This window comes from Mauremys reevesii, linkage group 25 (assembly GCF_016161935.1).
Source record: "Mauremys reevesii isolate NIE-2019 linkage group 25, ASM1616193v1, whole genome shotgun sequence".
NCBI lineage: Eukaryota > Metazoa > Chordata > Testudines > Geoemydidae > Mauremys > Mauremys reevesii.
Genome location: NC_052647.1, coordinates 17,860,753 through 17,874,433, shown reverse-complemented (window position 1 = coordinate 17,874,433; position 13,681 = coordinate 17,860,753). Strand labels below are relative to the sequence as shown.

The 13,681-nt window shown below is 47.3% G+C and overlaps 1 protein-coding gene across 4 annotated transcripts in view; it reads left to right on the top strand.

The window, feature by feature from the left end:
• The window catches only part of TFCP2 (transcription factor CP2), a 40,364-nt gene extending 26,941 nt beyond the window's left edge, over nucleotides 1–13,423 (top strand). Inside the window, exons 7-15 of one of the 4 annotated variants that reach the window (XM_039514609.1) lie at nucleotides 1,759–1,869; nucleotides 2,694–2,782; nucleotides 3,392–3,470; nucleotides 4,663–4,756; nucleotides 4,945–5,035; nucleotides 7,524–7,627; nucleotides 8,729–8,871; nucleotides 10,589–10,640; nucleotides 10,830–13,423. In XM_039514609.1, the coding sequence (XP_039370543.1) occupies nucleotides 1,759–1,869; nucleotides 2,694–2,782; nucleotides 3,392–3,470; nucleotides 4,663–4,756; nucleotides 4,945–5,035; nucleotides 7,524–7,627; nucleotides 8,729–8,871; nucleotides 10,589–10,640; nucleotides 10,830–10,867 (801 nt within the window). In that variant the 3' untranslated portion in view covers nucleotides 10,868–13,423. The other 3 variants (XM_039514606.1, XM_039514605.1, XM_039514607.1) reach the window with 3 other exon arrangements.
• The last annotated feature ends 258 nt before the right edge of the window (nucleotides 13,424–13,681 follow it).

Sequence of the window (13,681 nt, the reverse complement as noted above, 5' to 3'; positions counted from 1 at the left end):
GGAAGCTGCTCTGCAGGCTTAACACTTGGGCAGGAAAGAAACTCCAGCTTTGAATTTCAGATCCTCAGTTTTGAGGAGTCTGGGGGAAAGCATGGCACTCCATTGATGCTATGTCTGCATTAAGGAATGTGGTACCATTGTAATTACATCATTGCAAACCGTCCGGCCAGGTCTACGCTACAGACTTATATCAGTATAACTATGTCGCTCAGGGGAAGCAACATACTTATAGCAACATAACCCCCGGTATAGAGAGCATTATGTTGACAGGACATAGCTACTGCCTCTCGTGGAGGTGGATTAACTCTGCCGACTGGCGTAGGAGCATCTTAAGTGCTTTTAAGTGTAGACCTGCCCTTTGTGTAGACCTGCTGCAGGGTTTACACCTGTGCAGCTTACTCTTGCAGCACGTCTACATTAGGGGGTTGCATCAATGCAACTATATTGGTGTCGTTGGGCCAAAACAAATGTCTTTAATGCAGAAATGGCCTGAGGGCCATAGTCCTGAGAAGCACGTTAAGGAACCTCCAGCTGCAAAGGCGGTGTCTTCAGAATCCTGAACGGGAATTCCAGCCTTCATTTACACACAGCTTGAGCTATGTTGTCTAACAACTTACACTGAGCTGTGAAAGGGTGTGGGGGGGGGGGGTGGTGCGTTGCGTGCCTGCTGCTAACCTGATTACACAGATGAAAATCTAGCAAGGAATTTCACAAAGTGCAGGAGGTGCAATAAAACGAGTTAGTTGAAGGATTAAAGCAAACGTGGAAAAAGAGATGAACTGAAACACTCTGTGAAATGTTGCAGGGAAGAGCTTTGTAGCCAAAAGAACTTGGTGACCCTTTCAGTTCACTGCTGATTCTGTGCTTATACCAGCACCCCTATGAAATACCAAAGTGTTGGAAAAAGTATTCTGTTAGCATGAAGAACCCAATTCTCAATCATCTCCCTTCCCTGATCATTGTCAGCCAGTGTATGCTAAGGAGCCAGCACAGAATTATTCCCTATAATAATTGCAAGTCTAGCTTTAAATCTCTCCAGAAGTGAGGTAGAAGGGGAATTGCTAGTCTCCTAAAGCAATAGGTGAAGCCCTAAATCATAATCCCTAGCTCTTTAGGGCTTTTCATCAAGTCTTTTAGAGCACTTTACAAAGGAGGTCAGTTCCATTATCCCATTTTACAGCTGGGGAAACTGAGGTATAGGGCGGTGAAGTGACTTGCCCAATGTCACCCAGCAGGCCAGTGGCAGAGCTTGGAATAAAATCTCGGTCTGATTCACCATCCAGGGCTCTTTCCCTTATGCTGCAACAGAGTTAAACCAGAACAGATCTGCAGCCACACCCACCCATGTCTTTGTCCTGTTAGAGCTCACTGGCGTTGCATAGCATCCTGGTCTGTGCCTAATTCCTTTCTGAAAGATTTTTCACTTTCTAGTTCAGATGTTTTGAAATCTTTTCCTGGGGGAGGGCAGATCGGGTTAGTAGGGAGAACGTCTCGTAATATGAAGATCTGTCACAGGGAGAGCATTATTCTCTGCCCATGCCAGCCGGGCTACCTTCCCCTAAGGCAGCAGTTTGGAATCTGTCCCCCAGCTCAGTAACTCGAAAGGTTCCCCAGCTCTCTGTCAGCTTTTCTATTCTGTTCCAGTCTCCTTCTGTCTCTTTGTGCAGCCACTGTGAATCTAGCTCTCTTCCTGCATTTGGCTAACTCCCTTCCAAGATGCCAGGCATTTGTGATCTAACAAAAATGTTGGACTTCCAGCCCAAAGGAGCAGATCGAAAACAGAAGACGGACAGAGAGAAAATGGAGAAGAGAACTCCTCATGAGAAGGAGAAATACCAGCCTTCCTATGAGACCACAATACTTACAGAGGTAAGACATCTTGGAGGTGCATTTGGCTACTGGAATCTGTGTCTTCGCAGATCAGTGTGGTTGGGGGTGACAATGTCATTCCACCTCCTCCATCTCCAGGCCTAATTGAAAGGTCATTAAACTGTTAAGCTCAGTGGTGGGTGTGATAAATAGCTAGATAGGGTGAGAATTGTTAGCCTATCAATGAGGCAGCTGTCTCATTCTTTGGTCATGTGCCTGACGAAGTGGGTATCACAAAAGCTTATGCTCCAATACACCTGTTAGTCTTTAAGGTGCCACAGGACTCATTGTTGCTTTTTACAGATCTAGTCTAACACGACTACCCCCTGATACTATTCTTTGGACCGCCATGCTAAACTGACTCTTAGGAAGTGCTTTAGTAGAACAGTTTGTTGAATATTTGATCTGGTTAGAGTAAATTCTGGGGTACTCCTCAATTTCTAAATTCAGTAACGGGCTGCGTGATGTGTGTGCACACTCTGCAGCTGGCACAGTGGGAGGATATCAAACAAACACACAAAATGCCCAGGAGATGTGACTCCAATCCAAGAGCTCACTGTTTTGAATATTAAAATTTGAAGACAGTTCAGTGTTTCACAGGGTCTGTACTACCCCTGTAAATTGTAATGCAGCAGTAAACTAGCGCTTTAGCGGTTTTCTGCAAAAGCAGGTTTACTCTAGTCTACGTTAAATGCAGCAGGTAACAATTTTGCCCTAGTTCATAGAAGCCAGCTTAAAGCTAAATCTAGAGAAACCAGTTTGTAAAAGTCAAAAATAATACTGTGACTTTCCTGGGGATCTCACAATGGGGTTTTCATTTCTAGTGTTCTCCGTGGCCAGAGATCACTTATGTCAACAATGCACCATCTCCTGGCTTTAACAGCTCCCACAGCAGCTTTTCCATTGGTGAGGGGTAAGTGTGGGCAGTGAGAACTGCTGGAATCATAGAATAGAAGATCAGGGTTGGAAGGGATCTCAGGAGGTATCTAGTCCAACCCCCTGCGCAAAGTAGGACCAATCCCCAGACAGATTTTTGCACCAAATGGCCCCCTCAAGGATTGAACTCACAACCTTGGGTTTTGCAGGCCAACGCTCAAACCACTGAGCTATCCCTTGGCTGGCTGTCATCCTCATTTTGATCACCAACATGTACAGCAAACTTTGCCCCTGAAATGAGAACTGAATGTGCATTTGTGTACCTGTTCTGCCTGTGTTCAGCCACCAGCCTTTCCCTGGCACATCAATCCACTCACACAGCGCCGTTCGTTGTTCTGCGGGGTATTTCATTTCCCTGGCAATTATATTGACATGGTCACATTGCTACTTGCAACCAGCCATGCCTACGGGTTTCTGAGCCCACTTCCTAGAAGCACTGTGTGCTGGTCATTACGTATCATGATTCACCATAGCATATGTGACACCTTTTTGTAAGTGTATTTTAGAGGCATCAGACTGGGAGGTGGGGAAGAGCAGATTCCAACCATGGTTTTTTTGTTGTTTTTTTTTCTTTCTCAAAATCTAGAAATGGCTCTCCAAACCACCAACCCGAGCCACCTCCTCCGATCACAGATGTAAGTCCCACCTCAAATCTTATGCTTGTGGTAAGGATGGTGTTAATCCTATTTTCTAAATTTACTGTTGGAAGTTTGTGGGTTTCTAGGTGTCTATGTTCAGGAGCTTGCTGGTATGCTGCAGTATGGGGTCTCTGGGCTTGTCTACACATGAGAGTTAATCCGGAATAAGGTAGGGTATGACTTTAAAGTGGTTTAACTATTCCTGGTTAACTCCATCTGTGGACACCCTTATTCCAAATGGATTTAATCCACTTTCAGATAATTTAGAATAAAACACTCTGATTCCAGAATAAGAGCATCCACATGTGATGTTAATCAGGAATAGCTATTCCAGAATAATTCCCCATGTAGACAAGTCCTCTGTCTCTGGGCTGGACAGGCTTCCCTTGAGGATAAATTTCATAGACCATTTTAATGCCAGAAGGGGCCATTATCATCCAGTCTGACCTCCTCTATTACACAGGCCAAAGAAGCTCACTAACACCTGGTCTACACTGAGGGGGGAGGAAATAGCTATCTAAATTACGCAACTTCAGCTACATGAATAACGTAGCTGAAGTTGACATACTTAGATTGGTTTACCGTGGTGTCTTCACCACAGTGAGTCGAATGCTGCCTCTCCCTTGTTGACTCTGCCTGCGCCTGTCACGGTGCTGGAGTACAGGAGTCGATGGGAGAGCGCTCGGCGGTTGATTTACCGCGTCTAGACTAGATGCGATAAATCAACCCCCGCTGGATCGATCGCTGCCCGCCAATCTGGCGGGTAGTGAAGACGTACCCTAAGTAACTTCTAAGTTAAGCCCATAACTTCTGCCTCAATGGCTCCTACTTGGTGAGAGAGGATCTAGAATGAAAACCCTCTCAGTGAAGCCATACAAAAACTTTGACAGTGGTTGAGCAGCTGGCATTCTGTGACCTCTGCTCTACTGTGCTGACCAGCATTATCTCATTGTTGCGCTTCTGCCTTCTTCCCCCCTTCCCGCCCCCGTCTGTCTGTATTTCACCTGCTGTCTCTAGTGTTATACTGAAATTGTAAGCTCTCTGGGATAAGGACCATCTTCATTCCATGTTTGTACAGGGCCCAGATCCATGCCTTTGGGGTCCTAGAGGTTACCATATTACAGTAGTAATCTAGCTGACCTGTGCTAATGTTTTAATGCAAGTGGCTTGTGTGTTACCTAGTCTAAGGAAAAGTAACCATTTTGTTCCCGTGCCGCAGAACCTCCTGCCAACGACGACGCCTCAGGAAGCCCAGCAATGGCTGCATCGAAACCGCTTCTCCACGTTCTCCCGGCTCTTCACAAACTTCTCAGGTTGGTGATGAAAGCCCATCTCTGCTCGCTCCTCGCCTGAGGAGGTATCGATTGCTGGCAGTATTGTAGTCTGTGCAAACTCTGCTGTGATGCACTGTATGAAACTTACCTCCTTCTTCTTTACATGAACCGTTCCTACTCTTTTCCCCACTGGTGATCTATTGGCTCCTTGTTGTTTTAAATTCCAGGTGCAGACTTACTGAAGCTAACCAGGGAAGACGTTATCCAGATCTGTGGCCCTGCAGATGGCATCAGGCTCTTCAATGCGTTAAAGGGACGGTGTGTATACTTGCAAAAGCTGAGAATGAGTGTTGATTTTTATGCCCCACAGAGCAATGTCCATGGGATCTCTGCTTCTCTGTCACTCTTGTAGTTCTGGGCCTTATCTACCCTGGAAAAGGTTGCCGGTATAATTATAGTTTTAGTGGAAGCCAGTGATAGTGGAGACGCAGTTTCTCCCAGCAAACGGACTCTTTTACCAATATAACTGCATCTGCATTAGGGCTCGTGCCAGCGTAGCGATGTTGGTCACAAATCCCACCTCATCGCACCCCTGACTGATGTACTAATCCAGCAAAGCTTCAGTGTAGACTGGGCCTCTGGCTCATCAGTGCATTGCTGAGATCATCTGCCCCAAGCCCCACCTCTGTCCATTGGCTTCTCTCCAGGTAAACAGGGTCGCCTGGGCCTCCTCTCCCCTCTTCTGTCCTCTGGCCTCCTCTGGCTGGAACTGCTGGTTATATCACCAGAGTCCTCTCATCAGGGTCCTCTCTTTACAGCCCATTGTCCTCCCACTGGCCAGAACCGTCTGCGACTCCTGAGCTGGGCCTCTAGGTCAGCAGGTCACCAGTCGCTGAGGTATCCGTCCTCCAGGCCATTGGCTGGGGTCCCAGGTTCCCTCTCCGGTCCTCTGTAACAACAAACTCCCTCTCCCCTCACCTTGTTAAACCAATAACATCCAGGGAAACTGAGTCCCACCCCCTCTGCATGAAAACCATTGAAAAAACAAGAGGGGGTATCATTAAGCTGTCTGCCATGGATAGAACAAAAATAGAAGACACAATGAAAATGATTAGAAGGGTCACTTCCAGGTGAGGAAAGGTTGAGTTTTGTGAAGAGAGGACGACAAGGGGACGCAAGGTGGGTAAAACATACGGCGTAGAGAAGCTAAACTGGATGCTTCTGTTTATCCCTCCTTGTAACACAAAAACTTGAGTGACATTGCAAAGCAACAAATGCATAATCGCTAAAGGAAAATAGTTATACATTTTGGAAAATTAACTCCTGGAACACTCTTCCACAAAACACTGTCAAGGGCAAGAGTGTAGCAGGGCTCAGAAGAGGATTAGATACTTCTAAGGGCATATCTATACTACTGCGCTACAGGGCTGCCCAGAGGATTGAGGGGGCCTGGGGCAAAGCAATTTTGGGGGCCCCTTCCATTAAAAAAAAGTTGCAATACTATATTCTTGTGGGGGGGCCCTGTGGGGCCTGGGGCAAATTGCCCCACTTGCCCCCCCACTCTGGGCAGCCCTGCTGCACTACATCGGCACAGCTGTGCCACTGTAGCACGTCTGGTGGAGACGCACTAGGCTGACAGGAGACCGCACTCCTGTTGGCATAATTACTCCACCTCCATGAAAGGCGGAAGCTATATCGGCAGGACAGCATCTCCCGCCAACATAGTGCTGGCGTGGACAGCGCTTAGATCGATGTAACGTGTGGCTCGGGGGTGTGTCTTTCACAGCCCTGAGCGATGCAAGTTACATCAACTTGAAACACTTTTTTGTCATATTTTTAGGGCATAAGTCCAACCAATAAGGGTCCAGATTTTCAGGAGCTCTGCATGTTGGGTGCTGAGCAATTCTGAGAATCCAGATCTTTGTTGAGGTGCGTGAGTAAGAGCGGAGCTCTCTGGAAAATCTGGACCAGATCATTAGTGCTGGACAGTCACAAAATCTGGCCTCAGGTGACGAGGGTAGAAAGAAACGTCTCTTGTGGGCAAGTTCCTCCATTAGGGAGCTTTCTTTGCATCTCCATGTGAAGCCTCTGGGACTAGCTTGCAGTTCCAATCACCCCGTGCCCGAGATGGAGGATCAGCGAGCGGAGAAACGGTTGCAGGAATTGCAGCCAGGCAGAGAAGCACAGACCCACGGGTGGTGTACTCATATCGGGGTGTGTTTTGAGAGAGTGTGGATTTCTGATAAGGGACGGCGAGAGTCGGTGCTAGTGTGAGCATTCCAGGGAGTTAATGTACCAAGTCGGATGACTGGTGAGATAGCACTGAAACGTTGTTGCAGCTTTGCATGGGGGTGGGGGAGCAGACATTCGTCACCTCCTAGCTGACTCAGAAATTGCTGTGACAAGCTTCATCTGTTTCCTATTCCAGTGTTATCCACGGCTCTTGCCGCAGCCTAGAGTCTCCCTGCTTTAAACCCCAGCCCATCCACTCCCAGCTGCTATTAATCCCACTTAAGAGGGCTGAATGGGACACTTGGCAGCCAGTCCTCACGGCCCTTAATTGGCCAGGAGTCTGAATGCTGCCTGATTCCTCCCCCCACACCCCCTCCTTTTTTTGTGTTGTCTCCATGAAACAAAACTTGCTGTGATCTCCCTCTTATTTCTGCCTGAAGACAGGCCTGTGTGGCTGGTCTTCTGCATCAAGGAGCCTGAAAAGTGGAGCGTGGGACCTGAGCATCAGGGAAACTGGAAACATGCTCATGGGTAAACTCAGTGGTATTCACCTGTCCCGCCCTCCCTCCCGCAGGATGGTACGGCCAAGGCTGACCATCTACGTGTGCCAGGAGCCTCAGCAGCTGAGGGACCAGCAGAAGCATGAGGATGGGGAGTCGGCAAACAGTACTTTCTTTGGTAAGAGTTTCCAGAAGGGGGTGATGTGCTTTCTCCCCTCACGTGCTGCAGTTACGGCTTAGTGCTGTGGGATCTCTACAAAAGCAGCATGTAGGATACCAGTCATCTCAGAGGAGAAGCAACATGGTCCAGTGGATAGAGCACTGGACAGGGACTCTGATCTGAGTTCTAATCCTGGCTCTTCCACTTTGGGCAAGTCACTTCCCTGCTGACACTATTTCTGTCTCTTTTAAGCTCTTTAGGGCTTGATATTCTCTCAATATGTGTACAGTGCCCAGTAAAACGGGACTTCAGTCTCAGCTGGTGCCCTCTAGTCATTACCATAGAGGAATTTTATGCAACCTTGCCTCCATTTTCGGCTGCCCTTGCTTATGCTAGTCCCTATCATTCTTGCTTTTTTGCTGCCAGAAGGTGGAAGGCTTCCCTGGAAGATAACCCAGCATCAGCATGAAGGCAGTAGGGCTGTTGGCTCCCCCACACAGCCAGCATTTGGGGGGAGGGTTGAGTGGGGTTGGCAGGAGGGCTCTGTATTGACCTGCCATCATTCCAGCCTGCTGGTTTTCTCCTCCCCAATCGAAACTGTGGCTGCGGCATCTCATGGTTGGCACGGTGCCTGCACTGGGCTGATAAATTATAGCTTGTGTGAGAATCCAGCATGGCCTAGACACACTGACTGACCTACTTTTCTGGAGCGGCTTGATGCCAGCACATCCACTTTCTGCATTCTGGGAGGAAACTGCAAAGCCAGTGGGCTCTCTCCTTCCGTCTTGTTACGACTGCATAACCTGCATTCTTCCCCATGTCCCCTCCAAGGCGATGGCATTGGTATTCTAAGGGGGCTCGTCAGTCGCACTTTGCTTTCTTTTGGCTGAGTGGAAATAGCCGGGAATGGTGCAGAATCACGTTTGGCCACCATTACTGAGACGGGAAGCTCTTTGGGGTAGGGAGGGTCATTCCATTCGGTTCATATAGCAGTGGGGCCCTGATCCATGACTGGGGTGCCTAAGCACTGCCATAATATTTACAGTATTCAGGCAGCTCGGACACGGTCACAATAGATGCTTTGGAAGCTGATTGTAACTGCTCTTGTCCCTGTTGCAGTATATCACGCTATCTATCTGGAAGAGCTGACAGCAGTGGAACTGACAGAAAAAATAGCCCAGCTCTTCAGTATCTCCTCTCGACAGATCAGCCATATCTACAAACAAGGCCCTACAGGAATACACGTACTGATCAGCGATGAGGTAAGTGCCTCTTGGCACTTAGCCTGGAGGGATCTTCGAGTCATGGTGGCTCAGCTACTTTCAGTCTGTTGCCAACCTGGTCTGGTTCTATGATCTCTGACATGGGGAAATGTGCTAATGATTCCAAATGGACAGGCGTGGGTTGAATATTGGCCCTTTCCAGGTAAACAGCCTAGGGGCCCTGTGTGCCTGTCTGCAGAGCCCAATGGACTAGATATTACAATTGCATTTGTGCTTTCACCTGTAATACTACTTGCGTTCCTCAAAGCATTAATCCTGAACCACCACCCCATTTATCCCCATTTTACAGATGCCAAAACTGTGCCCAAGGCCACAGAATTGGTGTCAGGGCCCAAATAAGGCCCTGGAGGGAATCCAGGCTCCCAGTTCTGTGCTTAGGCCCTGGCACTTAAGATCTGATCCACCCAATGTTGCCTGTTTTAAAGGGAAAGTTGGAATTACTCACTTAGTGGGTTTCCCAGATTGCTTTGTGTGCAGGGAGCCTGAGTCTTAGTGTAAATAAAACCCCTTATATACCACTCTTGCAATGTAAAAGAGCCTTAAAGTTGGGCACCTTTACATTGCTAGAGAGCTGGGAAGGAGCCTTGGTGTAAATGAAAACCAGGCCCACAGTGACGTATCCACCTAATACCTGGCCCGTCCTGTCTATGGGCAAAGACCTGGATGATCTCCTAGGTCTCTCTATCTCCTGTGGGATCCATATAACCCTCAACTGAACTGCTAGGAGGGGCCGTTAGCTGCAGCATGCGCGTGGCCAGCGGCAAGTCCGCTTTAGAAGAAGGGAAGTGAGAAGTCCAGCCTCCCAGCTGGGCTTGCCGCCTGCTCAGCCCACTCAGCTAGTACTGGCACAAACCAGTGGGGTAGGTGCTGCGACTCCTGCCAGAAAGGTTGCAGAGAGGTCTCCAGAAAGGCCAACAAAGCTTTTACTAATAGCCTCTATGCTGGCTACTGGGACTTGACTTCAGGGCTGTGCATCAGGAAACAGAGCTGCTGCCTTGACCCTAAAAATAAATGCAAACGTCCTGAGCAAACGCTGCCTGTCCAGCAGGTAACAAAATTGCCACTAACGTTTATAACCAGACTGTCACAGGGTGGCCAGCCCCTTAAGGGGAGATGAGCCTCAGTCCATCTGCGACCAGCTTGTCTCACCTCCTCAGGTGTGGACAGTGGGACGTGGGACTCGGTGAGGCACTGCTGGTCCCTGGGGAGGGAAGGGAGCTCTCGTGGGAGTGCTGGCTGCAGTTCCTTAGGCTTCTGCTTAGGCTTCTTCCACAGCTGGGGAGGCAAATTAAGATGGGGGGAGGGATATCTTTTTTCTTAAGGGACCAGCCACCCTTAAGAATGCATGTATATTCTCGCTCTCTCTCTGAGGATTTGGGAAGGGACTTCAATATCTGAGGCAGGAGTTCTAAAATCTGTTAATTTGTTTGATTGGCTGGTTTGGTTCTGCTGTATTTTACACACACACACTCACTCACATACTCACATACCTACATACATACATACATACATATATTATTCCAGGTGGTGCATTCTATACATCCCAAAGCACTGTAGTGGCTGAATAGCTTCCAGCCCTTTCAAGGGGCCGTGCCAAACCCCACCATTGAATGACTAATACATATATGAAATTGAGCCTCGGTCCTAAACTGAAACACTCCGTAATAGATTCCGCTGATCTCATGCCTTCTTTCAGATGATACAGAACTTCCAAGACGAATCGTGTTTTGTTCTGGACACAATGAAAGGTAACTGAATTCATTCAATATGCCTTTATAAAACAGTGGGTGCTCCCCCTCCTCTTAGTTTTCCTTCCCCCCAACCACTTGTTTGGCAATCTTGAGAACTCTTCTATAGAAAGAGGCATGTTGGATTGAAATTGAAAGCTGCTTTCCTTGTGGTTGGAGATGTCTGACGCTGCTCTGCTTTCTTTGCAGCTGAAACCAACGATAGCTACCACATCATCTTAAAATAAGAGGGAACTGGACTAGGAGAGAACCCGTAGCCACCTCTCATCACACACAAAGACCCATCGCCTATTGCACAAGGATGCAAGCAGAGATCAGAAATTCATGGGAGGCTTCTGGAAAGATCCTGATCTTTGTTACTGCGCTGTACCTTCTGGCAGGTGACCCGGCCCCCCCGTAGCTCTTCTGGCATGCAGCCCTGCTGATGATGATAGCACACGGCTTAACCTCTGGAGTTTAAAATGGAAGTGGTTGCAGATGTGAGGCTAAACTTGCCAGGTTGTGTTGTCCTTAGCTATTGATAGAAACTTGCCTTTGTGTCTTGGGACCTGTGTATGGGTTTGATGATCAGTGTGTTACATTTTGAGAGGGATTAGCTCCTGTGATTGTGCTGGAGACTCGCAAGTGAACATCTATTCTAATAACTCAACCCAGCAACCTCTCTGGCATACACAGCGACCTCTCAACCTACCCCCCCCCCCCCAATAACCTTCCAGCTGCACTGAGGGAACTGGGGGGGAAGCATTATTTTTTAAGCTTCTCTTTGATGTCGGACAGCTGCATTGTAAAGGCGTTATTCTCATTCTCCCAATCCTTGTTGGTTTTGTGTGTGTGTGTGTGTGTGTGTGTGTGTGTGAGAGAAAGAGATTGATTGTAGTTCCATCCTCCAGGTCAGTGTCAAGACTGTCAGGAACTAACTCCAGTCTCATGGATTTATAAGATCACCGTCTATATGGACAAACGTGGCTTTCCTCTCAAAGGAACTGAAATTCTTGATCTTTGGGGTGGAGGGGAAGTGATAAACTTCTGCTGTACCTTCATTGTAAACTTGGGTGACATTTTATTGGCATGTTGACTTTTATGTCTCATTGGCCTGAAACTCACTTTTGGGGCTGGAACAGTATGGGATGAGCACTGAAAAAGATTGACATAGCAAGAGCCTGCAGGTTGTGCTTAAAGCTACTGAAAACGCCATGGCGACAGAAGGGCCTACATACAGATTTCCAGGACAGCAGCCGTTGGGTCTCTTGGGTGTAAAAGAAAAAAATAAAGAAACAAAAAATCTGCTTTCTAAAACAGATGCCTTAGCACATGTCCCCTCTTTGTGAGAGCACCTATTAGAGCTTGAAAGAAGATTTTCTAAATAAAAAGCATCTTATAATAAAATGAGGCCTGGATTTATATTTGCCCAGATTGTCAGGTTCTTGGGTAAACAGATGGTTTTTATAAACATACATAAAATATTTTTTACAAGAAACATAATACAAAGCAGATGTGTTCAGATGATTAGGTTGTGACATTAACCAACACAAGGCAGGAAATGCCAGGTTCTGAGTTGAACCAGGAAAAGCCCAGCTGGGGCGGGGAGTAAGGCTGCGTATGCGACACTCTGACAATCGTATCTCCATAGTTCTAAACAGCTGGTAATATACTGACTGCGCCTCTTATAAGCCTAAGACGACCTGTCTGAACTCCCCTCTGCCTCCAATTCATTGGAAAGCCCTAAAAATGGCAACCATTATGTATCTGTTCCAATCCCCCCTTCCCTCTGACGATGATGGCTTCTGTAGATGCTATTTAGTGATGCATCTGAGAGCCTTTCACCTCTAGACTGGATTTGAAATAATGAAACAACTCAGCGATGGCGCAAAAGTTGTTGGCCATTTGATGGCTACGTGGTAGCCCCTGCGTGAAAGGTGCTGGAAGTTCTCTCCCCAGTTCCCTAGCAAAGACCGGTCAATGCCATATCATTGGCATCATGGTTGGCAAAGAACTGACTGAGCCAGAAATAGCCCCTCCGGGTTGATGGTGAGTAACGTTTTGCAGGACAATGTGCGAACATGCTGTGCTGCTTGCTGTTTTGTGCCTGTTCTGGGGACAAATAGAGGACTTCGGGACAGCCTCTTCTATCCGGTTTTGTCACCCAGGGCTGAATTCACTTCAATGCCAAAGCAGTTGTTGTTTTTTCTTGGGTTTTGCTTAAAAAGACTCTGAAAGCCCCTTTGCATCACGGCCTGATTTGTGGGCAGCAACCTGCATTGTTCCTCTACCTGGCTTTTTGATGGCTTGTGTCATAACAGTCATCACATTTGAATCTTGAACTTTAAATATAAACACTCTGAAATTGCCGTGGCTCTTTGTTCTGTCATGGATCTTTGCCTAATAAACGTGGAGGCCTCGGCCACTTAAATCGATGGGGCTAAAGATGCCAAGGAAAAGCCTTAGAAAAAGCTGGAGCGATTCACCTGCTTTCCCTGCTGAAGAACAGTGCGCTACTGATGAATTGACAGGACTATGAACCCTGCATACAGAGGTGCTATTATTTTGTATCTGTTGTACTAAACCCGTGATAGATTGGGAAGATACCTGTATTTTAATCTGGGGGGGGGCAAACGGGTTCTCAGTATGCAAGAGGCGTAATAGAAAATGTACAATAGTGACAGACTTGTTGAACATTTTGTATCCATGTTTCTGGGTGCGTACAGATTCTTAATGAATCCATTGTTTGAAAACATAAACTTGTGCATCTGTGTTTTGATCTACAGCTGCTCGTTAAACAGAGAAGGGTTAGAGGGCAGAACAGCCAGAGGTTCACTTCTCCTCCCCCTGAAACTTAATGGCCAGTACTGGAAATAAGATACAATAAAGGGGAAATAGAAATCCTCTTGATTAACTGCTTATTTGCCGAAATGGCTTCACTAAGGAAATCACTTGACTTCCTTATTAGCTAATTAAATTGATCGTTTGAATTGATACCCAAATTTGGATTTTTAGAGCAAAAATTGTTTGGGACCCTGGACTTCAGAAAAGCAGATTTTGAC